The following is a 26894-nucleotide window of genomic DNA, read 5'->3' on the forward strand; positions in this document are numbered from 1 at the left end:
CTTTAAGAATCTGTTAAAAACACATAATTCTGTGGGACTCAGGTTCCGCCTCACACAAAACCCATCCATCTACCACTTAGGCCATGTGAAGGATCTCTTCTTTACTGGGTTGTCTCCATCTCTGACAGTGTACGGCATGCCACAGTAACATTGCATTCTTTTTAATTAGCAGATTTATTGTGAAGACAGTTTGTATTAAGACTAGTCGAATTCCTAAGCCTTTCAACCTGGGCTCTGACACAGAAGAAGATCGAGGGTTTTGGTGTAGGCTCCTATCAAAGAGGTGCTGACAACTCCAGACTTTAAGACTTCTGGATTATTCCTTCTGACTCTTAACCCCATGTTCTCATCTATTATGTTATATACAAACAAAAGATGAATGTGTTTTTCTTGGAGGAGTAAATAGTGGAGCGATATTTTGTGGATGGACTTTTAGCCTTATGGGGAACATCAGTAATTTATCTCCAGTTTACACGCTTAATGGGTGAAGCATTGAAGAGCTCTTGGATCCCACAGAAAAACTCGAAATCTTCTCTCTTCGTTCCTCTTGATCTCTGCACCTAGCGGCTACCCACCAAGGGTCCCCATTCCCATGACCCTCAACGCTTTGAACCTCTTCACATCCCACCGCCTTTCTTGGCGGTTGTTTTTTTTTTTTTTTTTGGCCAGTAATTTCTGGTCTCTGTACAAATCCCACCCACCTTTCTGGGGCTGCTTCAGAGATCTGGGCTCCTTCCAATCACAGGGAAATTTTCAGTCACTTAGAATTTTACATATGTTCTTTCATGCCTGTCTTAGATGGAAGGTAGGAAACCAAAAGCATGGGGGAGAGAGACCACCTCATGGGCATCTCCCAGCACGAGAGGCTGTGTGGTACCCACAACGCTCACTCCAGCAGACTCTCTCTAAAGTGGAACATACCTTTCAACAGACGAGCATTTTATTCATAACATTCTAACCAGTCCCTCGTACATTTGAATCAAACCTTTGTTTCACCTGCATGTATTTTTGAAGGGAAATAAGTGAGCAAAATCAAATATTTGGTTTACAGCAGTTAAGATGGTTAAATGCAAACGTTCTTGGCTCGCCCCTTTGCCCCGCTCCTTGCTCTTGTGCCTCTGTGCTCCCTCCCAGGTGGTCAGATAGCCTGTTGCCCAGGGACTCTGATGGGGTTTTATTTACTGCCTGCTGGAAACACTTGGAAGGTGGGGTAGGGGAAGCAGTTAGAACAATACAGGCATTTTGAAACAGTTTCTTGAATTTTTCTTTCTTTTTTTTTTTTTTTTTAATTTTTGGCAGCTGAGATAGGCCTGCTCAGAATATTCTTTTAAAAAAATGTTTTACCTTAGCGAGCTCTGTGTTTGCCAGTGTAAATGTTTCCAAATTGTTCTCTTGATTTCATTCTTAAGAACCTAGGCAACTGGTATAATGTATATACACACAAAGGATACATGGGTGTTTTTTTTTTAAAGTTTAAAAATGCAGTTATTCTTGTTGAGAAGTGGTGACTGAAGTTAACTATCAGAAGTCAACTAATTGAATTCCTTGCAGAGTGTTTCTATGCAGTATAGTATTATCAGGTACAAGTAATGATAATGATGAATTCATGGGCTTGCCTTGGTGTTTATGAAATATTTCACAGAAATGAGAAAGTTATTAATTCTATCTTTAGCAATTCAACAAATTAGAACTCAGTATCTTCTGGGACCCATATGGGAACTGAATTACCTGCAAAGAGATTTTAACAGGACAAAGTCGCTCAGTCATATCTGACTCTTTGCAACCCCATGGACTATAGCCCGTCAGGCTCCTCTGTCCATGGGATTCTCCAGGCAAGGATATGGGAGTGGATAGCCATTTTCTTCTCTAGGGGATCTTCCCAACCCAGAAATCAAACCCGGGGTCTCCTGAATTGCAGGCATACTTTTTATATCTGACCCAGCAGGGAAGCAACAGGGAACAACCAATGGTTTCTGTCAATAAAAGGTAGCAGGTTAGTAAAGTAAGTTCATGATAAGCAACTTTCAGTGGAGCTCTTACAGTTGTTCATATTTGTGAACTGTTTGCAATTTTGTAAGACTTCTCTTTTGGAATAATTTTATTTTGCTGTCTTTAGTTTTTAAAGACACAAGAAGGTTAAATGCCCAATCTTGTGAAACAGTGAGGGGGAAACATATAGGGATTTTGTTTCCTTAATATTTTTGTCTTTTATATTTAATTTTCAAGTAGTGTGAAATACAGGAGCAAGAAGTTGGTGCCAGTCTTATTTCTGCCATTGTTGACAGTTACTTAATTTTTTGGTCTTGAATAAGTTACTGAATTCCTCTGGCACTCAGTTTCCCCATCTGAGAGAGGATGTGATTGGACTAAATGATGTCCAAATCTTAGTTGTCTGAACCCTGCTTTTCATCTGGAGGTGTAACTGGCCTCCCTGCAGAATGTAGATTACAAGATTATTATCTTATGAATTACAGAGTGAAAGTGAAAGTTGCTCAGTAGTGTCCAACTCTTTGTGACCCCATGGACTATATAGTCCATAGAATTCTGCAGTCCAGAATACTGGAGCGGGTAGCCTTTCCCTTCTCCAGGGGATCTTCCCAACCCAGGGATCTAACCCAAGTCTCCTGCATTGCAGGCGGATTCTTTACCAGCTGAGCCACAAGGGAAGCCCAAATTACAGAGTAAGTCTAGGGACTTATATAAAGCCACTATTCTAATTGATTTGCCATGCTCAGTGTGTATCACCTAATGATGCTGTTTTGTTGTTCAGTGAGTTAGATCTTACAAATTCCCTAGTTGCCAAAACCATGATGAATCTTCTGGCCTTGGCAGTATGTGTCATGAGTCTCATAGCACATGATGATAAACCTCCTGGTTTTCTGAGCTAACTACGATGTAATGCTATCTTCCAAATGTGGGGTGGACCCTGTTTCTCTAAAGAGAACATGTTTTCCCCACTTAAAAAAATTTCATTACCAAATGTAAACATGTATAATAAGATGTGATCACTTCCAAGTTTATACTATTTTTTGCTTAGTGTAACCAAATTTCGCTGTCTCGTCTTTAGGGATATAAGAATATTAAATGAAATGAAAGAAAAATACGTTTCTAAAATATCACTGTGGGAGAGTTCTTATTCTGGCCATGCCAATAGCACCATGCTTTTATTGGATGAGCCTTGATGCAGATAACAGTTATAAACTGTGGACCAAATATAAAATCCATTATTTGAAGCCATTGAAGAGCAACTGATAGCTGGCAGAAATTGGAGGGAAGTTGATTCTTGAGAGATGTGAATTGCACTGGGTAAAGTTAATGCTTATATGCTGTTTGGCCTGTTGGCATTCTCCAGTCTGTGCACAGTGGGATGGCTAGACATGGAGCAGAAAATGACAGTCACCGGCAGGAGGAATTAGGAGATAAACGGTATTTGTGGCTGCCAGAGTGACTGGAAAGTGAGGAGACACATCCAGGAAAGGAGAAAGTCACAGAAGAGGAAACTCCAACTTCTGTACATAAATTCTCTCTAAATTCTTGTCTGATTCATGGAAAGACTGCAGTTCCCAGTGAAAAGAAACAGCTGGAAAGCTGAAAGAATCAAGTAGTTCCAGTCACCATACCCCATAGGGAGACAGAATTTAGAGTTTTATTCTAGCCACATAACTGTCTGATCATTATTCTTCAGAAAAAGATAGTCTCTGCAATATAGTATTCATAATACTCCTCCCATAATACCAATCATGTGAAGAAAAGGGAAATGACTCATAGTCAAGAGAAGAAACAGTCACTAGAAAACAACCCCAAGATGACTAAGATACTGGAATTTAATGCACAAGAACTTTAAAAGCAGCTATTATAAATACAGTAGACTTAAAATATGGTCACAATGCAACCACAGATGGAGAATTTTAATAGAAAAAGGGAAAACAGAAAACCCAAGAGGAAGTAAGATACCTGTGTGTTATTTGCTCAGGTATGACCAACTCTTTGCTTCCCCATGGACTATAGCCCACCAGGCTCCTCTGTCCATGGAATTTCCCAGGCAAGTATACTGGAGTGAGTTGCCATTCCCTTCTCCAGGGGATCTTCCCGACACAGAGATGGAACCTGAGTCTCCTGCATGGCAGGCAGATTCTTTACCATCTGAGCCACCAAGGAAGCCTGGAAGTAAGAATTTCAATCAACTCTCTTCAAGTTTAGTCATTCTATCTTGAACAAAGAGAAATGATTCAAGAAAAATGGTAAAGTGTCTTGGTGCTATTATCCTAACAGATATTATCCTAATATCGGCTGTTGGGATAATATCAAATAGTACATATGTAATTGTAACCTCAGAAGATAAGAGAATGTGACAGGAAAGTGTTTGAAAAGATAACGGCTGACAGTTTCCCAGATTAGGTGAGAAACCAATAGGAAAGCTGCTCAGCAAACCTCAAGATGAATACAAAGAAAATCACACCTAGACTTTCTAGAAAACAGCTGAAAATCAAAGAATGTTGAAAGCAGCCAGTGTGAAAAGATGAATTACATACAGTAGAACGGTGATACAAATGATGGATCACATCTCATCAGGAAAAAGGGAGGAGGTTGTAAGGTGGTGGGACATTTTTAAAGTGCTAAAGGAACAAGAATCTATTCAAAATTTTATGTCCAAAGAGAAATCCTTCAAAAACAAAGGTGAAATAAAAAATATTTTCAGAGAAATGAAAATGGAGACAATTTGTTGTTGATCTGTCCAACAGGAAATTCTGAAGGAAGTTCTTCAGGCTCAAGGGAAATGACACCAGATGGAACTGAGCATAATAGTGTGGGGTTTTATGACATAAGTAGAGATAAAATTCTTACATTTTAACATATATTACGAGTGCTGTAGAAATCTTAAGGATAGTGAGATCTGTGAAACCATCCATGTTCTTGCAAGAAAAACAAGAGTTTTATGGTGTTTTGTAGCTTTTAGTTTTTAAAAAATGTGTTGGTCGTTTGTTAAATCATTGTCACAGGATTGTTTGGGAAGAAGAACTTAGATAATATGAGAATCAGATTGTAACAGAAAAGAAAGTAATGGTGTGTAGTGGGTGTAGATCAGCCACATATTGACAGGACCAGAAGTATTGAGAGTTGCAGGGGCAAACAAAATTTTTACAAAATTATTTTCTGTATGTTCTGAGAGATCCTTCTCTTACAGTAACTCTGATAGGGTAGATGGGTTAGGGATGGAGGGAAGAAGTGGGGATGAAGGGGAAGAGGAAGCCACTGATAAGTCACTCTTAGTAGAAACAGTGGCCTGAATCTAGATGATCTAGAATTAGGTCATCTACAGAATCCATAGGTGACTAGGTGATCAAACCGTTCCTGAAGGAGTTTTGGTGTAAAAAAGTATCTTGCTCAAATCTATCCAACATAGCCTCCAAACTTTTGGATTGCACATCTGGTATCAGCAAAAATGTGTTAGTATGTACCCTACATATGTAGCCCATGAACTATTGAGCTAATACATTATGATGTTATAAAACAGTTTAAACAGGAGATAAAAAGGAAGAAAAGTACAAAGAAACAAAAGTAGAAAAAGTTCTAATACTGTTGGATCACAGTGTTATATTTTGTAGCTTTTGAGATGGTTTCTAGTTTGAAGACCTCTGCAATGAGAATACAGTACTGGGATGTACTTGGAATTACTTGTTTTGGCTTGTCTGTCTATATTTCTATTTATGGAGTATATATAAAATTTTATACAACTAGAGTATCATATGTCTTTAAAAATTATGTACAGCTGTAAAATTCAATCTTGTTTTTCAGCTTCACTATCATTCCTCCTGACTTGACCCATACTACACCCCCCCGTGGATAACCTAATAACCTAGTGAATAAGCTACACTGTGTTTCCTGTATCCGTATAGTCAGTTATAGCTCTTCATTGCTTCATAAATAAGGACATAGTATATGAATGTTTCTGCATCTTGATTTTATAACTTAAAATAGGTTGTAGAAAATCCTCCGACATAGGTAAAACTCATTTTTAATGGTTACATAATGTTCCATGTTGTAAATGTGCTGACTTACTGAACTATTCTTCTATTGGCCATTCAGCTTATTTCCAGTATGCTTGCTTTTTTTTTTTTTTTGCTGTTGTAAACAGTAATTCAGTAAACGTGTTAAGTATATATATTCTTATGTATTTGGATTTATTTCTTTAAAGTATAAAGGATGTGATTATTAGGTCATTGGATATCTTGAATTTGTTTTTCTAGATTGACCTGCAAAGTCTTAGAACTCATATTTCCCCCAGTGATGCCAGAGAGTATTCTTCTCCCATTTTGTGTCCGTGTCAGCCATAGTTCCATTTTTTCCCCTCACATTTTGGTGATTTGGAAAAGTCTTGGCAGAGTGGGTGCAAAATGCAGTTTTAAGTTTGCATTACTGGTGAGGCAGGGCATCTAATCAGTCTTCTGAATTTTCTCTTCAGGGAATTCCATGTTCATGTCCTTTGTCCATTTTCTTACTGGGTTTTGTCCCCGTTGAGTTACCATTTGTGCTGTTAATTTATAAGAGACCTTGGCATCTCATTCCCTTATTTCTCTGTGCATTGCAGGTATCTTTTCTGATCTCTTATATTATAATTAACTTTATTTATGATGTCTCTTTATACACAAGCTAAGTTCTGTTTTCTAAGGTCAACATAATTTTTCCCAAAGTTAAATTTGAATTATCTGCTTAGAAATTCCAATGCAAAATACTGCTGCTGTGAGAGCAAGTTCTCCTGATGTACATGGGAGCTGAGGTGGCATTGCGTTCGCCGTGTTCTCTGGATCAGCCTGCCACACAGGGGCTTAACTTGGGCTTAACCAAGGCTTGTCATGAGCCCCTTGCCCTACCATGGGAATATCCAACAGGGCAAGATTTACCTGATTGCATTTTGCTGCCTCTGCTATAGTTTTGTCCTCCTTTTGCTTCAGACTTCTTGAAATAGGCTGTGTTTTTACACTAGGTGATATTGGCTGTAGGAAAACATCATTTCCAGCAGCGTGGATCTTGCAGGTCCTGTAGGGCAGTGGATATTTTATTTCAGCTGGATCAGACTCTGAAAGAGGAATGGAACAGATGTTTGAATTTGGTTAAATGCTTTCAATATTTATTACTTAGGTGACCTAGTTTAGCAGCAATTGTAATAGAAAAAAAAAGCAAGGCCATTTGGGAAAAACAGAGTTTATTGCATTCACCTTAAAAATGAAAACACTTTCCCCCTTTTATTTTATTTAGCTTGAATGTGGGAATAAAGCACTGAGAGATTCTCTTCCCACTTTGAACAGATATTTATATGTATACTTCGTTAAAAGTAGTTTCCCATATGAAATATTTGTTGATATGACCGGAGGACAGTCTTGCAGCTACAGTTCTTGATGTGCTTATAACTGAGTTTCAGAGCTGAGGAACTTTGAGGTCGTCTCAGAGCTTTACACCTTATAAATGAGGGAACAGACTTAGAGGAATTTAATCCATGGCTCTCAAAGATTCAGTGGCACAGGCAGAAGGATAATTTGAATTTCCAAAATCTAATCCAGTGTTTTTCCCTTCTCCATCTTGAGTGCTGTGGATGCCATGTCCTGGAGGAATGAGCGCTTGGATCTTTGTTCCATTATATCCATCTTTGACTCTCTAGCTGCCTGTCTCAGAGCTCAGTATAAGGAAGGTTCTGGCTAGGAAGTGGAAAGATTGTGGAAGAACACTTGTTTGACATGTTCCCACGACTGTTTTCATTCTATAGGTAACGAGAGGGAGTGTGTAGTGTTAACATCCCAACCCTAAAGCCATGAATGTCTCTTGTAGCTGCCACTGGGGTCCATGATGGAGAACGAACTCAAAATTCATGTAGATGCAAGAGCTCTAACAATGCTGTGGGAGAAGAATTTGGAGAATGAGCAAAGTTAGCTATGAAAGGCTTTCCAGACAAGTGGATATTTATTTCCCACATCTGGCCCACCAGACTTTAATTCCTTGCAGTGCTGTAAGACGTGGGTCACTAGAGAATGTAACATCACGGCAGCTGAGGCTGAAATCTCATCAGGTGGTGTACGGAGCAGCTACCGAAGTGTAGCTACCAAAGTAAAGCAGGAGGGGAAAAAATTGAAGTGATAACGTGGGGAATTAGATGCATATACCTGATTATTACTCTGAATTACATCTTAAGCAGCAGGCTGAAAGGAGATGAAGACATTTAAAATGACTGAGATGAACAAGACTTACATTTTTATCGTCCAGAAATACTGAAGGATGGGGAATAGGAAGCATAAGAAACCTGCCTTTTTCTTACCTCTTCCACTCTTTTTAAAATTTTAAATTTATTTTTGGGTTTGTTTGTAAGAAATCTGGGGTCTTTTTTTACATAGTTTAAAAAAAATTGTAAATATAACTAAATTGGCCATTTTAACCTAAGTATACAAGTCATTGGCCTTAATTACATTCATGTTGTTGTGCAGCCAGGACCTCTGTTCTTCTAAAACTTTCATCACTGCAAACAGAAGCTCTCTACCTGTTAAATTATACAGCTCCACCTCCCTCCCACTGTTTTTTGGTGACCTCTATCCTATCTTTGCCTCTCTAAGTTTACTTAGTCTATGAACCTCATTTAAGTGGAATCATACAGAATCTGTCCTTTTGTATCTGACTTATTTCACGTCACATTGTTTTCCAGGTTCTTCTAGGCTACAGCATGTATCAGAACTTCATACCTTTTTATGTTTGAGTAATATTTCATTGTGTGTATCTCACATTTTGTTTATTCATCTGTCAAAGGACATTCTTTGGGTTGTTTCTACCTTTTGCCTATTATGAATGATGCTGCAGTGAACATTGGTGTGTAAGTATATGTTTGGGTCTCTGTTTTGAGTTTGTTTGGGGCATGTACCTGGGAGTGGAATTGCTGGACTGTCTGATGATTCTGGCTGTAACTTTTTGAGGAACTGCCAAACTATATTCCATAGTGGCTGTGGCGCTGGGTTCCTTCACTTTATTGGAAACTGGTGGAGGTCTCTCAGTGGTAGGTGTAACTGTACAGATAACTGACCTCAGGGATGCTGAATGGGACTGTAAATTCCAAACTCAATATTTACATATAACTTCAGAGTTTTTTTTAATAAACATTTTTTTAAAAAATAAATACTGCTTTTAACTATTCATTTGAGCAGTCTCCGAATATGAACTCTGATGTTACCAGAGGGATGAAATCCAGTATTTTGTTGTCCTTGTTGGTGTAGGGGAGTGAACGGGTCTGACAGCCCTGTGTGTGCATCAGGTGTTGTGCTGGGTATTTCCCTGCATTTAAAAAGAATTCCATTTCACGTTGTCTTTCACTTTGTGAGGTAGGTGTCATTCCCCTTATATTGCAGTGAGAAAATTGAGATAATTCTTCCCTTCCTTCCCTCGGCAGGTGGTAGAGTTAGAATTTGGTTTCTAGAATTTGATGAAAAGGTTTTGCAGTTGACACTTCCTCAGTAGCATAGAAGCTCTTGATTATTGTTTACATTTTGCATTTTTCTTGGATTATATTTAGTTAGATTTACTCTGGCCTCTCTTAGTTTAGATAAATAGGACATGGCTGTAATTGCTTTTAAATTTGTGTTCAGGGGTGCTCAGTCCCAAGTAACCAAATGTAGCAGCTCATTTTTGACAAAACTAAGGACTTTCGTTATTAACAATATTTCCTTCCATGGTGACTTGCTAAATAAATCATCAAAACCTTGAACTGAATAAGTATAGTCATCTGTGCTTTTTGGAGATTTTGAACAGTTACCTCATCCATTGTGGATAGGATGTCTGCCTTATTAGTGTGTAGCTTTGATACTTAGAAGAAAAGTGGGGATGGACATTGTTGGAACTTGTTGTCTTTTTTTTCTCTCTTGCCATTTGTTTCTTTTTGTAAATACTAGGTAATATTGCTACCTATTGATTTTTTCCCCCACCTTTCAAGGTACTTGTAAATAGATGATCTCATTTGATACAGGTTTAAAAAATTAGAGAAGATAATTTCATAGACTTGTATTTTGTAAACTCTTTGAGAATGGTTTAAACACACAGAAACAGAGAAAACAGAATGAAGAAGCCTCAAAGTACCATTTTATCAGCTCAGAGCTGGTTGTGTTCTTCTGTACTCTGCCTGCTTTTCTTCTTCTCCCTGATTATTTGAAGTCAATCTGTAAATATTTTTAGCATATATCTGTAAAAGATAAAGGCTCTTAACACCGCCCCCCCCCAAGACCGTTATGCTGTCTCATATGCAGGGTTATTGTTACCATCTTTCTAAATTCCATATATATGCATTAGTATACTGTATTGGTGTTTATCTTTCTGGCTTACTTCACTCTGTATAATAGGCTCCAGTTTCATCCATCTCATTAGAACTGATTCAAATGTATTCTTTTTATTTTATTTATTTTTTCTTTTTCATTTATTTTTATTAGTTGGAGGCTAATTACTTTACAATATTGTAGTGGTTTTTGCCATACATTGACATGAATCAGCCATGGATTTACATGTGTTCCCCATCCCGATCCCCCCTCCTGCCTCCCTCCCCATCCCATCCTCTGGGTCTTCCCAGTGCACCAGCCCTGAGCACTTGTCTCATGCATCCAACCTGGGCTGGTGATCTGTTTCACCCTTGATAGTATACTTGTTTCAATGCTATTCTCTCAGAACATCCCACCCTCGCCTTCTCCCACAGAGTCTAAAAGTCTGTCCTATACATCAGTAACTCTTTTTCTGTTTTGCATATAGGGTTATCATTACCATCTTTCTAAATTCCATATATATGCATTAGTATACTGTATTGGTCTTTACCTTTCTGGCTTACTTCACTCTGTATAATGGGCTCCAGTTTCATCCATCTCATTAGAACTGATTCAAATGAATTCTTTTTAACGGCTGAGTAATATTCCATGGTGTATATGTACCACAGCTTCCTTATCCATTCATCTGCTGATGGGCATCTAGGTTGCTTCCATGTCCTGGCTATTATAAAGAGTGCCGCGATGAACATTGGGGTGCACGTGTCTCTTTCAATTCTGGTTTCCTCAGTGTGTATGCCCACTAAACAGACATTTCTCCAAAGAAGACATACAGATGGCTAACAAACACATGAAAAGATGCTAACATCACTCATTATCAGAGAAATGCAAATCAAAACCACAATGAGTACCACTTCACGCCAGTCAGAATGGCTGCTATCCAAAGTCTACAAGCAATAAATGCTGGAGAGGGTGTGGAGAAAAGGGAACCCTCTTACACTGTTGGTGGGAATGCAAACTAGTACAGCCACTATGGAGAACAGTGTGGAGATTCCTTAAAAAACTGGAAATAGAACTGCCATATGACCCAGCAATCCTCCTGCTGGGCATATACACTGAGGCTTTAGATTAGTTTAGATTGGAATTTAAAAAAATGTTCATTGTGATGACAGTCTATGTGTCTTACATATTTTGATTTGTGAGTCCCTCTTCCCTCTCTATTTCCTTGAAATCTTGTCATCCATGAACTGTGATTTTGCTGACTGTGATGCTGGGAAATTAACATGTATCCTGCCCCTTAAATTTGCTGTAAGTGGTGTGTAGGTCTAGGAGATTGATAATATTCAGGTTTGATTTTTGGTAGGACTACTTCCTAAGTGGCAATGTGTTCTTCCATCAAGGGGCATGTTATCTCTTCTTGTGAGGTCAGTGATCATTTATTATTGCCTACACTTCCATAGGGGTAGCAAATATGGTCTTTTAATTCTATCCTTTTTCTGCTAGAAAAACTTTGCAAATCAGCTTTCTTTTCCTCAGTTGTTTGCTTGAGGTTCAGTTTGTATAGTAAAAGTAAAAAAAAAAAAAAAAAAAGGTTAAAAAAGTAGCAAGTAAAAGTATTGAGCTTCTTCAGAGGAAATCAATTGCATATGTGCATATATGAGAGTGTGTGTGTGCATGTGTGTATATACTATATATAATGAGGTTATTTTAAGTAATTGGTTCATCTTGTTTTGGAGGCTGGCAAGTCTAGATTTGAAGTGAGGGCTGACAGAGACCCAGGAGAACCAATGGTATAGGTAAAGTTGGAATGTAGTTTGCTGCAGAATTCCTTCCTGGTTGGAAAGGCTGGTCTTTTTGTTCTGTTCAGACCTTCAGCTCGTCATATGAGGTTCACACACATGATGAAAGGCAATCTGCTTACTCAGAGTCCACCAAGTTAAATGTTAGTTTCATCCAAAAATACCCTCCCAAGTTGAAACATAAAATTAACCATCACTTGAGGGTATAATGCTAGTTGTTGACCAGTTTTCAAATGAGTTGACTGACATCTTCCAGTGGTGACTTAGTTTTTTTTTTTTTTTTAATGCATGGATACATTTAAACATATTTCAAATAATTCAACACTTCATTTTTTAAAAAGTCTCCCAAGTGTTATGATTATTAAACATCCTAAGAGGAGACCTTGCTCACTCTGCTTCTTGGAGTCTCTTCGTTACAGCTCTTTTTATTGTGTCTCCTCTCCTCTAGGAACTTGGGATTAGAAGGTTGGAGAACTCCTTGAAGGTTCTCATGGAGCAGTCAGGTCCCGAAGACTCTGCTAACCAGGGCTGTTCCAGGACATGGAACAGGCCAGCGTGTGGTACAGGCGATCCGCTGGATGGCTTCTGTGGAGAGTGTGAGGGCTGTGAGGGGAAGAGTAGCATGCAGAGGTGACGCCCCAGCACTGAGGCTTTCTTCGTCATTGTCCCAGGTGGTTCATGTGTGGCCCTAGACGTGTCTGACCTTCTTGGCCTAACCAAAGCCATACAGTCGATCAGACTCACTTCCCTCAGAAAGCACTTCAGTGACTGTCCAGCTGTTATATGTCTTCATGGCATGCCCTCATCCCATCGCTAGGCAGTTTAATAAATGGTTTTCTCTAGCCACATTCTATACTGTTCCTTTGAGGTTTTCTAATAAAAATGACTTTTTTCTTGGCCATCCCAGTGATGTGCTAGCATTCCTGACCCCCAAGCCACCCCAGCAACTTGAGTATAGGGCCACCTTCCTGTTTTAATGGGGCTTCCAAAAGGCACAGGAGGAGGCTGTATTTTTTTTTATACATTTCTTTACTGTCAAATCTAATGTCATTAGATCATTATGTGCCTGACTGCATCATTTCTGTGGACAGCTTCATTGCTACCCCCAGAGGCTCTTTTCTCAGGTGTCCATTATACCTGTTTTGTGATAATTGCTCATGGTTACAGCAGTGTTTCTCAACTTCAGAACTGTTAATATTTTTAGCCAGATAATTCTTGCTTGTGAAGGACTGTCCTGTACCTGGTTGGATATTTAGTAGTATCCCAGGCTTCTACCCATGAGATGTAAGCACCTTACCTCCCAGTCCTGGTAATTACAGATGCCTCCTCTTGGTTGAGAGGCAGAATCACCCCCAGTTAAGAACCACTGATAAAAAGAAAATTGGTTCCACTTGGTTGCGTTTACTGTGTTTATTCATGACCCCCCAAGTTCCCTTAATTTTCCTGTCTTTTCTACCCCTCCCCCAATATCTACCTTCTTCCATTGTGTTTTTTCAATCTCTTTTTCATCTCATTTGAAGGCTAAGACTTTTTCCTAGTCTGTTCCCTGCATGGGTATTTTCGGTGTAATCTTCACTTTCCTCCTGTTCTCACCACTGTGTTGGCTTGTTTCGTTTTCCTTTCACAGTGTTTGTTCTGGCATGCTCCAGCCCTCACTTACTGTTACTGGAAGTCTGTGTTGTCTTTTAGTCTCATCAGCAGCCTTTTACCTCCTCTCTCTCTCTCTCTTTTTTTTTTTTTTGGTTTGGATAGATAATTTCTTATGAATGGGGCCACTGACAACAAACACTTGTCCCTTCTTACCTGTGTGTGTGTGAGAAAGAGAGAGAAGCTCCCTTGCGACCTTTTCCTAAAGGTTTATTTGTCTTTGACCATCTCTGCGTGCATGTTGTCCTTGAACGTTGCAGGAAAGAGCCTTTCTCCATCAAATCGTACCTCATATTTCTCATTTACTTTGGTGCATTCTGTTCTTTGAAGAGCATTCATTCACCCACGCTTCTGAGCAGCTTGGAACACACCAGGGTACATATGATAGCATGAATTTTGTGACGAGAAGCAGGCGCTGAAACACGGGAGATGACTTCTCTGTGGCAGCAGTTTGCTCTCCCGATTTTTTTTTCTCTTTCATCCTGGTGATAAACCTGAGTGCCTTAATCGTAGGGGAAAGAGTTCGCTTCCGTCAGAACCTGCCTCCTGTGGGAAACATTTTATGGCCTGTTGGAGACTCCCTTCTGTGAGGTCCACGCTCTTAAGTGGAAAGGGGCTTAGGTTTTGCCAGATCCTCCCACCCGCTCCACAGGTCAAATAATGGATTTAGTGGAAATATGGAAAAATTTAGCCCATTCTTAGGCCAAAAATTGCCACTATGAAGGCAGAAGTGTAAACAGTGTGTGACTAATCCTTTCTTTGAAGGAAAGAAGTTTTATGTAATTGTTTCCCTTCTGCTCACAAAGATACAGAGGTTTCCACAGATTCAGGTCTTTGGATGACCGGCTGTACCCCTACCTTCTGGCCTACTTTTCTCCTTTTCAGAGGGTCACTAGTACAGCACCTACTGAGTAGGACCCAGCGCAGTCTCACTCCTGTCACTGCTGTTGATAAAATAACACTGCCGAGGGGGCTGGCGACCTACCACCCAACCCAGAGGCCTTTTACTGATTGATTATTTCCCTGCCTTTTTTTACAGCAGTTTTCAGGTGGTTCTCTTTGCCTTCCACCTAGAAACTTTCTTTCGCTTGTCATTTCTGCATCTGTGTTACTCTTGTTTTTATCTCCTCCTGATTTTTTTCTTCCCATTTTCTCTTTATGTCCCCACCGCTAAGTGTGACTATCCTCCAACATGGTAGTTCCATAGTTTTTCTTTCTGCCTTTGAATAAATTGGCCCCTCCTAGAACATGGGGGTTCCTAAACCCAGAGGCTTTCTGTGTCTTCTCCCCAGAGAGCCACCCCACATTTCTGTCTCCCAAATGAACGTAATTCTCTTCCTTGCACACGAGCCCTTTTTCCTGACCACCTTGACTCTGCAGACCTCTTTGCCTTTACTTTTCGTCTTGGACTTGAGCCAAAAATACCTGTCCAGTCAACCAGGCTGGAAATCTTCATCTTCACTTGCCTCTTTTTCCTTTTGTTTCTCTTCCCCACCTTAATTTGATTCTCAAGGCCTGTTACCCCTTCTGGTAGTGACCTCTGGCCAGTTGGAGATTTATTCCCTTTAGATGTTGTCTAAAAACTTCTTGCCGTAGGAGATGAAGATTCAGCTTACTCATTTCACCTCTTGCTCCCCACCCTTCCTCTCAAAAGAGTTGTTTACTTTTCAGAGTTTCACTGTCTTTTGAAGCCTCTGTTTCCTCTTCTGTCATCCTCATCGTTTAAGATTGTGAGTGTTCTCTCATGACCCTACATTTTGCAAGATGAGGGCAGTGACTCTCCTAATCTTCCCTTCTCTTCTCCTCTTCCTCTTCCAGAACCTGCCAACCTCCTCCAGCTAAACATGTGCATTTATATCACCTAAGCTGGATACATGAGTTGTTTTTTGCGGTATTGTCTGTGGCGTTCCACTCAAGGCAAAGCAGAGTATAGGGTGCTTAGGTTGCTCCCTCTGTGTGTGTCCGTTGCCAGCACTTCTGTGCTTTTTGAAGGAGTGTGTTCCTAGCATCAAGTGGGTATGGATTCTCCCTGTTTCCATTCCATCAATTGCATATATATAGGATCAGGTTTCTCCAACATCTCAATCATGTTTTCCATTCTCATGACTCCCCCTCTCCCTCCTGGGATTACTCTCCTGAAGCTCCCTGTCCTCCTAGTTGCCTGGCAACCTTCCTTTTATGGAGAAACACGGGAAGCTAGTCTGGAAGCTAGGGGATCTCCAAACACCAGAATGAGAAGGCCTTACTCTGGGGGAATAAATTTTGTGGTTTATACCACACAGTTCCATTCTTTTAGAGAAGAGGACTCATTTTTTTTTTCCCTGATGGGGGTAGAAGCCTGACTTTGCCCGTTTCTTTGCTCGAATTGGGCAGAACGGCTGCTCTCACATGCAGCCTTTTTAGTGAAGACAGCAGTGTTCAGCCCTACTTCTCCTTGTCACCCTGTGCTTTCCTTGGTGTGAGTATCCAGAACTTGCCCATGGTCTCCTGGGAAGACAGCTTCCTCTGAGCCTGCACTCATGGTGTGATTTTTAGACCAGCATCCTTAAGCTGCCTTGTGACCTATAAGGAGTCAGAAAGTCATGACATCAATGTAGTGGTTCAAGACTGGCATTTAAAAGGATTAGAGGATATTTGTGTCATTTGCATCATAAGGAAAGATACAAGACTGGCATTTAAAAGGAGTTGAGAGGATATTTGTGTCATTTGCATCATAAGGAAAGATACTGTCAGTACCTATGCCACACATTAGAGAGGATGCTGAAGCCGAGACCCCAAGCTCTCCAGCTCTGTCAAATGTGAATTTCTTACTTGTGAGACTGAGTTGATACTTGGGGAGGCCAGTGTCTTGAGGAAGGAGGAACTCTGAGGGTTTGGGACAGTAGATGTTTGTCAGAACAGTGTTTCAATGTTTCAGTGACGAATGTGGCTGTCCTGTTGATTAACAGCCAAATGTCAACTCTGGATTTCTCTTTTTATGCTTACCTATAACTTTTGGGGCTTTTTTGCAGGAAGGGAAAATATATGGGTGCCCCAAATACATTTTGAACCAGAGGTCCTCTAGTTTTCATTTTAATCTAATTTCTTTAAACATTTTTGCCTTTCCCTTGAATTTTGTATAATGCTATGAGAAATCTGATTTTCATTAGTGATTGTTGAATTTTGTTTTGTTTTTAATGAAAAGGGATGAGGGAAGAGAGGAGAAAACTCCCAATTGAAAGGAGATTTTTTTCTTCCCAAAGCAATGGTCATACTTTGCCAACAAAGGTCCGCCTAGTCAAAGCTATGGTTTTTCCAGTAGTCAAGTGTGGATGTGAGAGTTGGACTATAAAGAAAGCTGAGCAACAAAGAATTGATGCTTTTGAACTGTGGTGTTGGAGAAGACTCTTGCGAGTCCCTTGGACTGTAAGGAGATCAATCCAGTCCATCCCAAAGGAAATCAGTCCTGAGTATTCATTGGAAGGACTGATGCTAAAGCTTCAGCTTCAATACTTTGGCCATCTGATGTGGAGAACTGACTCATTTGAAAACACCCTGATGCTGGGAAAGATCAAAGGTGGGAGGAGAAGGGGACGACAGAGGATGAGATGGTTGGATGGCATCACCAACTTGATGAACATGAGTTTGCATAAACTCTGGGAATTGGTGATGGACAGGGAAGCCTGGCATGCTGCAGTCCATGGGGTCGCAAAGAGTTGGACACGACTGAGTGACTGAACTGAATGTGTATGTGTATGTGTATATGTGTATATATATATATTTGGAAGGCTGAGAGGTGGTCCAAAGAGGCAATAACTGTGAAGGGTGAAATTAGAGGAAAAGATAGATGCCAACCATGAAGGAGAAAATGAGGAAGAGAGAGTACAATGGTGATTTCACTTACTGTCTGTTAGTGGAATGACTGAGTGGACAGTGGCCTTGACTTGCCCCCACGTGCTGTTACTTCTTGTGGCTTGGGTTCTTCATGAGGCTACGAGATGAAATGGCTTGTCTGTTCGTATGTCTCTGTGTCTTTGTGAGCACAAGTATTTATTTACGTCCTCACAGTGGAGAAAAGTGAAGGACATGGAAGGTGAGGAAGCAAGCTCCACATGGTTTCATATTTGTAATGTGTTTGTCACTCACAGGATTGCTATACTATAGTAAGATCTAATGCCATTACTAGTATATTATCCGTTTCCTTTGATTAGTGGTGGCTGAGATTTGTTATTCAAGTTCTAGACCTGATGTAGCTGTCTTATTTGTTCATTACCTTTCTGTTAGGGAAAAGCAGCCTCTATACACATGTACTTTCAGCTCATTTATTGCTGCCTCTCACTTCCATGATTCAGAGGGGAGAGAAAGGGAGGACCTCACCTTAGAAGGCAGAGCCCACGGTCTCCTTGGCAGTAGTCAGAGCAGGAATTAGTTATTCCAGCTCTCAGGTCTCTTGGAATGCTGGGCTGTCCTCCTCCGAAGGGGAGTCAGGCCTATACGTCTCTCAGCAGGTCCCAGCGGTATAGTCATGAGGTTGACGGCATGGCTTGGGAAGCGAGTTGCCCCTGAGATGAAAAAGAGGACTTTTCCTTTCTACAAGACCAACGGAGTCGCCTTGTGGTTCTTATCAGTCACCACCAGATGTGTCCAGCTGTTCCACTTTCTACTTCATCCCTGTCAAACATACTTAAAGTTCAAATCAACACTTACATCATCAAAACAAAAGTGTTTACAATGTTAAGCCTTAGGCTTTTAGTAACTTAAGTCATTTGTCTGGTGACAAAGAGAATGTCCTTCCATGGCATTAAGTCTGGGAAAATCTAGGCACAAGATGTATTTTCCTAGGCTTTCCTGGGACTACAGGGTTGAAAGTAACAGACTTAATCACTGACTGGCTAAGAGGGAAGCACCCTTAATCCCAGCCTCTTTTGTTCCTTTGTCTCATGGATGCCTTATCTCACAGAAAAGCTCATCCATCCCAACTGGAATGACTCCAAAAGACTGGATTTATTCAAGACTCTGCTACTGCTTTTGATGAGACACTGTGTGGGTGTTTTTGGTGGCTTGATGATTTATCATTCATACTCACCAGTTGTGTCATTTCTTTGTCTTGGTCATATAATCCCTCATTAGGGCCAGTCTTTGGGCTTTTCCTGGCACTTTATTAGTTTGAGTATAACCCAGTCAACCATTTTCCCAACTTATGGTAGTTTGGAAATATTCAGTTCAAATGGCTTTAACCTGTCACAATTGATAAAATTCAAGACCACACTAGAGAGCAGGTTTCCTTCCAAAATCTCGGTTTGCTGTTAAAATGCTCTGTCCCAACAATTTTATTTTATTTTATTTTATTTATTTTTTTATTTTTTTAAAGTATTTATTTATTTGGCTGCCCTGGGTCTTAGTTTTGACATTCGAACTCTTAGTTGTGGCATGTGGGATCTAGTTCCTTGACCAGGGATTGAACCCAGGCCCCCTGTGTTGGGAGCATGGAGTCTTTAGCCACTGGACTACCAGGAAAGTCCCTGTCCCAACAATTTTAATAGCAAGTTTGCATTTTCTGGAATTAATTGGTATATCTTTATATTTTCCATTGTTTGTCTTAGCGAATGATTTCAGTCCCTCATGGAATGGTTAAATCTGGACGAGAAGGCTTATTTTAAAGTATACAGTACATGCAGCAGTAGAGAACTGTCATAGAAGACAGAAAGGTTCACCCAGGAGGGTGAAAACACAGTAATTGTGTTCAGGAGTCCTCAGAGGTGTTTTTTTTTTATTGGAGTATAATTGCTTTACAGTGTTGTTAGTTTCTGCTGTGCTCACGCTTAGTCACTCAGTCGTGTCTGACTCTTTGTGACCCATAGATTGTAGCCCACCTGGCTCCTCTGTCCATGGGGTTTTCCAGGAAAAAATACTGGAGTGGCTTGCCGTTTCCTTCTCTAGGGGATCTTCCCAACTCAGGGATTGAACCTGTGTCTCCTCCATTGACAAGTGGATTCTTTACCACTGAGCCACCTGGGAAGCCAGTTTATGCTGTTCAATGAAGCGAAACATATATAAATATGTGTGTGTGTGTATATATATCCCCTTGGGGTGGGGGGTGGGAGGGAGATTCTCAGATCTTGACTCATGTCATTGATGAAATTATAAGATTTTCATATATTGTATTGGCAAAGGAAATGGCAACCCACTCCGATATTCTTGCCTGGGAAATCGCAGGGACAGCCCTAATATAGTCCGTGGGGTCGCTGAAGAGTCAGACACGACTTATGGACTAAATGGTAGCATAAGTTGTCATTCTTACTGTTCTTAAGGACTAGTAATTATGGTATAAGGGCTTCCCTGGTGGCTCAGACGGTAAAACATCTGTCTGCAATGCAGGAGACCTGGGTTTGATCCCTGGGTTGGGAAGATCCCCTGGAGAAGGGAATGGCAACCCACTCCAGTATTCTTGCCTGGAAAATCCCATGGACGGCGGAGCCTGGTAGGCTACCTTCCATAGGGTCGCAAAGAGTCGGATGCGACTGAGACCTCCTCCAATTATGGTATACATTATATTTATATATTATATTATAGTAAATATTATGTTTAATACATATTACATGTTTATATATTATATAATATACCTAACATAAATTATATTAATTTAATATATTAAATATTACATTTATAAATACATACTTATTTGGCTGCACTAGGTCTTAGGGCATGTGGGATTTTTACTTGAGGCATGTGGGATCTTTACTTCAGGCACACGGAGTCTAGTTTCCTGACCAGGGATCTAACCCAGGCCCCTGCACTGGGAACTCAGAGTCTTAGCCACTGGACCACCAAGGAAGTCCTGGTAGCTGCACTTTTTAAATACTTTGATAAACTCCATCAGTGATGGCCTATATGTCCTTATCAAGAAGACTAGACAGACAGGATCCCCTTTCTGTTGGAGGTCAGCGATTAGTTCTTTCTGTGCCATGACTACAGTTTTGAAGGAAAAAATTATCCTGGCATGGCATTTTTATGCCCCTTTCCAAGTTTAACTGGTTTCTTATTCCTTCGTTCTTAGTTGACTTTTAAAAGTCCGTTTTTAATTTCCTTATCCTTACTTTGTTTCTTTGCAGGATGACACCCCTTTCTTCACAGAATGTGATGATACATCATGGCCAGACCCAGGAATACGTGCTCAAGCCCACGTACTTCACAGCCCAGAAGGTGATTTCCGGAGAGCAGTCCACTGAAGGTTCGTTCCCTTTAAGATTCGGGCAGGATCATATGGCAGCACCTTTTCAGTGTGAGTATGTCCTATGAGTCATCTTTCTAAGTTTCAGTGTCACGGTTTGGAAACACTTTGCTCTGTGTAGATGGCTTTAATGTGGCACAGAAGACAAAATTCAAGAATTGTGTTTTGAAAAGCCCATGCTGGTTCCTAAAACCATCAGACAGCAAGACAGTTGCCTTCTTCAGAGGAAAGGCAGAAAACTCTGGAGTGACCCACCTGTATATCTGTTTCTGCAAGGTGGTTCCATTTCCATAATATACTTGCTCTAATTTTCTGTACAGTTGTACGGCTGACATGTTTACATTGATAAAATATTTTCCTTGGTGAGTTAGCCAGGATTTGTTCCTTGTGAGATGTCTGCAGTGTCCTTAGTTACTCCGAGGTTCACCTACAGTGAGTGTGTTTATGTTAGGAGGGCCACGTTTTTGTTATAGCGATTAGACAGTGTGGCAGGTTTTACCAAGTCTGTAAAGAGCTAGTGCATCAGTGGCCAGCGTGGTTAATATCTCACTGTGGGGGAAGTTCAGGGACAAGCCCTGGCGCAAAGGGTGGGGAATGGATGATTTGTGGTTTAGGTATTACAGAGTGTCTGCTGGCAGCATCTGGAGAAAATGTTCTTCAGTGAGGCGGCAGACCGTTCAAAGGGGAGAGTTGGATGCTCGCGCCTTCCAGCAGCTTCCTGCTCTGTCTCATGTTGACGGATGGCCTGCGCCATAAGTAATGAAAGAGAATGCCAGTTGTGAGGTTGAAAAGGACTGTCTTTCACCACCTAGGGTAGTGTGGAGAGCTGAGAGAATTCTTACTACTGTTTGGCACTTCAGAAGACTGTGTTTCTACAGACTTGACTCCCAAGGCCCACCCCCACCTCCCAGAATTGCTCACTTAACAAAAAGAGTAGCTAATGTAAGGTGTGTACATTACACTTTTCATCTTTTGAGAAAATTGTGCTCTTGAGTTGAGGCTGGACCCCAGAGCAATGGTTTGAGGTGATTTATTGGGATGATGAGGGAAGAATGGAGAAATTGTATAGATCATCTCCTTGCCCTTTAGGCAAGATAACTTCCAAGTTATATTTGCAAAACAATAGATGTATCCATCTTGTTTTTAAAGATCCTTTGATATCAGTGCTTGATAGCTTGTTCCGTAGAGGTCTTGCTGAGTATGTAATACTTTTCTAATCTCAAACTAAAAAATAAAAAAGAGCTACAACTTACTTTCTTGGAGCTTTAGATAGATTGTCTTTTGTAGAGGCTCTCCAAATTAGAATGTAATGGGAAGAGGTTTTGAAAGCTTACTATCAAACTGATTAAAGAATTCTGCATTTCATGAAGGTGTCAAGAAAATATGCTTTGAAAGAAAAAAAAATATGCTTTGAGAATCTCTGATATTAAGACTGGAGACTAGACTGTGGTTTGGGTTGGTTATCGATTATTACTGAAATGAAAATTCACACTGTGTGTGTATATATATATGTGTGTGTGCGTGTGTGTTTGTATATATTTTAAACTCTCAAACCTTTGTTGAACTATGTTTGGGGAGATGAAATCACATTTTAGGAGAATGTTGGAGATGAAATTACATTTCAGGAGAATGTGAACTATCCATAAATGTCCCACTGATCATGTTTTTAAATGTAGTTTCTCCGTAGTGGGGAGCTAGTTAAGTAATTTAGACTGATGATGATCACTCTTGCGTTCTGTCTCAAACCTATCAAAAGTTGGTGTTTAAAAAGAGGCCAAGAAACTAAACCCAAGAGACAGGTATGTAGGAAGGACCATGTGACAGATGTGGCTGTTTCCCGTGGAGACCAGAGCACTACTGGGAGCTGGAGGGCTGATCAGGGTTTTAAAAACAGATAACTTGGCAGGACTATGAAGGAGACTAAAATACCAAAACTGAGTGAGAACAACAGTGGGAAGATTAAAACTAGGATCCAAGAGGTAAAAGTTGTGTCAGTCGAAGGACCTAAAGGTATTGTTGCCCTACATCCAGCTGTATAGTAGGTATATGGTTTGCACCCCCCCGCCCCCAGGCAAAAGGCAGAAATGTTTAATCACTTCACTTTAATCTTTTTAAAAGGGATCCAGTGCAAACAGATTAGCTTATTATGCTGAAGAATTTGAAGGTTCAATGGAGAGTAGATAATTCTGACTCTGGAAAAACAGAAGGTGATACAATCAGGTGGACAGGCTGTATCTTGGGATGAAAATGAGGGGTTAATGTGTCATAATAGTCCACTGCTAGTGCTTTTGAGAAGCAGAGAGGACTAGAGAAAACACTAAGAACAAGAACAAATGTTTCCCCCTTTAAATGGGATATATATACACATATTTTTAAAAGGTAGCCTACAGTAACTGGTTACCACTTGGTATGATATTGATGTTTATATACAAATGTTGTTTTATATTGAGTTTATATACAAATGTTCATAGCAGCAGTATTCATAATAGCCAAAGAGTGTGTACATTACCAAAATGTTCCTCAGCTGATAGTGGACAAACAAATGTACTATATCCTACAATTGGTTGTTCAGCCATTAAAAGGAATGTGACACATGCCACAACAGTTGTTCAATAAGGATGTGAACCTAGAGCTCTAAGCATTGAGTAACTTAATCAGCTTATCATAGGAGGAGGCAGCAACCCTGCAAGAGCAAGTGAATAAAGATTTGCTGTTGCCCTTTGATGAGGGAGGAGGGAGTTGGTCAGAATAGCAGGGAAATGTTGAGGAGGTATGTGATCAGTTTAGTAAGGCAAGATGTGTTTTAAGTGTTCAGTGTAGCACTCACCAGGTAGAACAGCCTAGGTCGGGAAACACAGACTGTCAAGTTGCTAGGGGCAATCAATACTTCACTGGAATCTTTTAAGGTTTTGATGATATAACTCACCATCCCTCTCCAGTGTCTGCATGTTGCTTTTCCTATTTTGATCTAATTCATTTACCAGTTTTCTGGGTTACTTCCTTGTAACTTTCCTTCCTGGGTTGAGTGTTCTCTGGTTACTGGATATCTCTAGTGATAAATTAATAATAGTGCTTCTCTTTATTCGTTGGTCTTAGTAGAGCTTAATTTGCATGAGTATCATCTAGAGCAGAAGTCTGCAGACTTTTTCTTGAAGGGCCTGATAATATTTTAGGCATTGGGAGCTAATACGCAAATTGAGGATGTTGTATAAAGTACCTGGGCTTCCTTGGTGGTTCAGTGGTAAAGAATCTGCCTGCCAAAGTAGGAGATGTGGGTTCCATCCCTGGATTGGGAAGATTCCCTAAGGAAGGAAATGGCAACCCACCCTTGTATTCTTGCCTGGGAAATCCCATGGACAGGGGAACCTGGCGGGCTACATCCATGGAGTCACAAAAGAGTCAGACACAACACAGAGCGACTAAACAACAACAATATAGGTACTTATGTAACTATTTAAAATGTAGACATTTAAAACGTAAAAATTCTTAGCTGGTAGGTTTGTTTTTTTTTTTAAAGTCAGGTAGCTGGCTGGATTTGGCCCATGGGCTGTAGTTTGCAAACTGCCATGGGGAATGACCATTTATGGGTAGAGAGTTTCTTTTGGGCTGATGGAAATGTTCTGGAATTAAATGGTTATGATTGTTGCACAAACTGTGAATATGGTAAACCCATGCTATGTTAAAAATAACATGAAAAGTCTTAGTTATTTGCAAGTAAATAAATAATTATAAAAGCTTCCAGAAATGGAGGCCACTGGTTCTCTGAGAAGTGCTAAGAATGGTGTTGGGTAGAGGAGGTCTGCTTTTACCCATACTTTCTTTGGTAATTTGTAGGACAGATTTGACTGTGTAAACCAAATTCTGTTGTTGGTTTAGTAGAATTCATATTTTTAGTCTAGAGGGAAGAAAGTTGAAATGACATGATGATAACATTTAAAGATGATTTTATAAAAACAGTTCAGATTACCTTAGTATCTGCTGCGGCTAAGTCACTTCAGTCGTGTCCGACTCTGTGTGACCCCATAGACGTCAGCCCACCAGGCTCCCCCGTCTCTGGGATTCTCCAGGCAAGAACACTGGAGTGGGTTGCCATTTCCTTCTCCAATGAGTGAAAGTGAAAAGTGAAAGTGAAGTCGCTTAGTCGTGTCCGACTCTTAGCGACCCCATGGACTGCAGCCTACCAGGCTCCTCCATCCACGGAGTTTTCCAGGCAAGAGTACTGGAGTGGGGTGCCATTGCCTTCTCCATCTTAGTATCTACTGAAGTGCAAACCCAAATATCTCACACTTAAAGAGATTAGTTTGATATAAAGTACTAGAAAAAGACCTTGAGAGTATTAAGTATTCACCCCAGACCATCTGCTGTTGTGCTTTTAAAAAAAAAAAACCACCATGGGATGCTTAATAATATTGAAACCAGAAAATAATATTTATATTATGGTCAATGGTTGAAGGACATTTTTTTTTGTCTCAGTGTTAATAATGGAGAGCTTCCTAGGTAGAATGTGGAGTTACTTATAAAAGAGTGCTTTAGGATGAGCAGAAATATCCTTTTAGCTGGAATAGTTCCCTAGACTATTAATTTGCAAACTATACAAAGAGTCCTTGAGATGGGAAATTGGGGAATCTCTGATTTAAATATTTACCCTCTCAACTTTTTTCCCTTCTTACCTCAGTTTGATATTTGGAAATTTTTAGAAATGTAGACTTTTCTAATCAGGTTTCTCATTGTTTATTCCAGTTGTTTTCCTATCAAGATGCTCTTAGCTTTTAAAAAGTTTAATTATATTTTAAAGTTGCCTATTGAAATTTTACTTCAGATTCAGCAAAATCAAAATCTTAAATTTCTGTAAAGGCAAACACCATCTTTCTATATACTGCCTAAAGTTTTTAAAATTGATACAAATCAGACTCTTAAAAGAGTTATTAATACCAGGTTATCTCCTAATGTGTTGAGGGACATGAGTGAGTGATTATTGGCATTGCAAACATGAAACTGTTCAATTATAAAAAGCTCAGGGAAGCCCACTTTTAATTTTTACTTAAATTGTTAAACATAACCTTTCTGCCTAGGTAAGCAGTGTTAGTGATGCAGGAAGTAGGCATCAGCCCCATTAGTCCCCCTCTGACAGAAGAAAACCTTATCCTGCTTGCACTGGGACCCCAGGAAACACCTTAGCTCTGGATCCTGTGGTCTGTGCTGACCCCTCCCAGGCTTTGCAACAAGCCAGTCAGCCCAGCTTCTGTCCCCATCAGTCATGGGCTGACTGGAATTCCTGGCTACCCGTTTTGAAGATGGGGCAGCCCCCCGCAGCAGGTCTAAGAGGGAGGCAGAGTCCAGTGGGCCACTTTGCTGCCCAGGTCCCTGCAGCCCAGTTCTTGCCAGCCTGCCATCCGTGTTTCCATACCGTGAACTGCACAGGCCCTTTGGGCACATGGCTTCCTCTTTTAGCAAAACTGTGGTAGAAAGTGCTAGCATTAGCTGTCAGGCTACGTTCGCACTACCACCAAGAAGCGTAAGACTTGAAAGTATCTCAGGATTTCGTGACAAGTGTTGTATCTCCCCTGGAGAAAAAGTTCCTGTGTCTGCAGTGAAGATTTTCTGTGGCTGCAGACTGATAGAGCGAAGATGTTACCATTAAAATTGCATCTTCCCGGTTGTCCTGAGAGAAGAGAGTAGTTCTGCAGAAGGTTAGAGGAGAACATCCAAGAATTTTGCTTTAGCAAAACAAGTCTGAAGTTTAAAGGATAGGCAGGCAGTATTTGGCCTGGACGGTTGTGCTTGTGCCAGCCATTTCAAGACGGTGGCAGGAATATTCATTAAAGGCTCTGGATGCCCAATGCCAATTGCAGAATCTTCACAGGGAGGGAGTCAGTGGTGAAGTTCAGAGCACCCACTGTAGATGGAAGTTGGCTTTAGAGTAAGGAAGACCCAGTTCATCCTCCATGCATTGGGCTTTTG

General features: G+C 40.4%; 1 protein-coding gene across 7 annotated transcripts in view; it reads left to right on the forward strand.

Annotated features, from left to right (window-relative positions):
- LTBP1 (latent transforming growth factor beta binding protein 1) overlaps positions 1 to 26894 on the forward strand; it is a 443172-nt gene that overhangs the window by 130289 nt on the left and 285989 nt on the right. For 6 of the 7 annotated variants that reach the window (XM_043468289.1, XM_043468293.1, XM_043468292.1 and 3 more), the window contains exon 4: positions 20815 to 20984. In XM_043468289.1, coding sequence (XP_043324224.1) covers positions 20815 to 20984 — 170 coding nt within the window. The remainder of the gene's footprint in view (positions 1 to 20814; positions 20985 to 26894) is intronic. The other variant, XM_043468291.1, reaches the window with a different exon arrangement.

Source organism: Cervus canadensis, chromosome 5, assembly GCF_019320065.1.
Source record: "Cervus canadensis isolate Bull #8, Minnesota chromosome 5, ASM1932006v1, whole genome shotgun sequence".
Classification (NCBI taxonomy): Eukaryota; Metazoa; Chordata; class Mammalia; order Artiodactyla; family Cervidae; genus Cervus; species Cervus canadensis.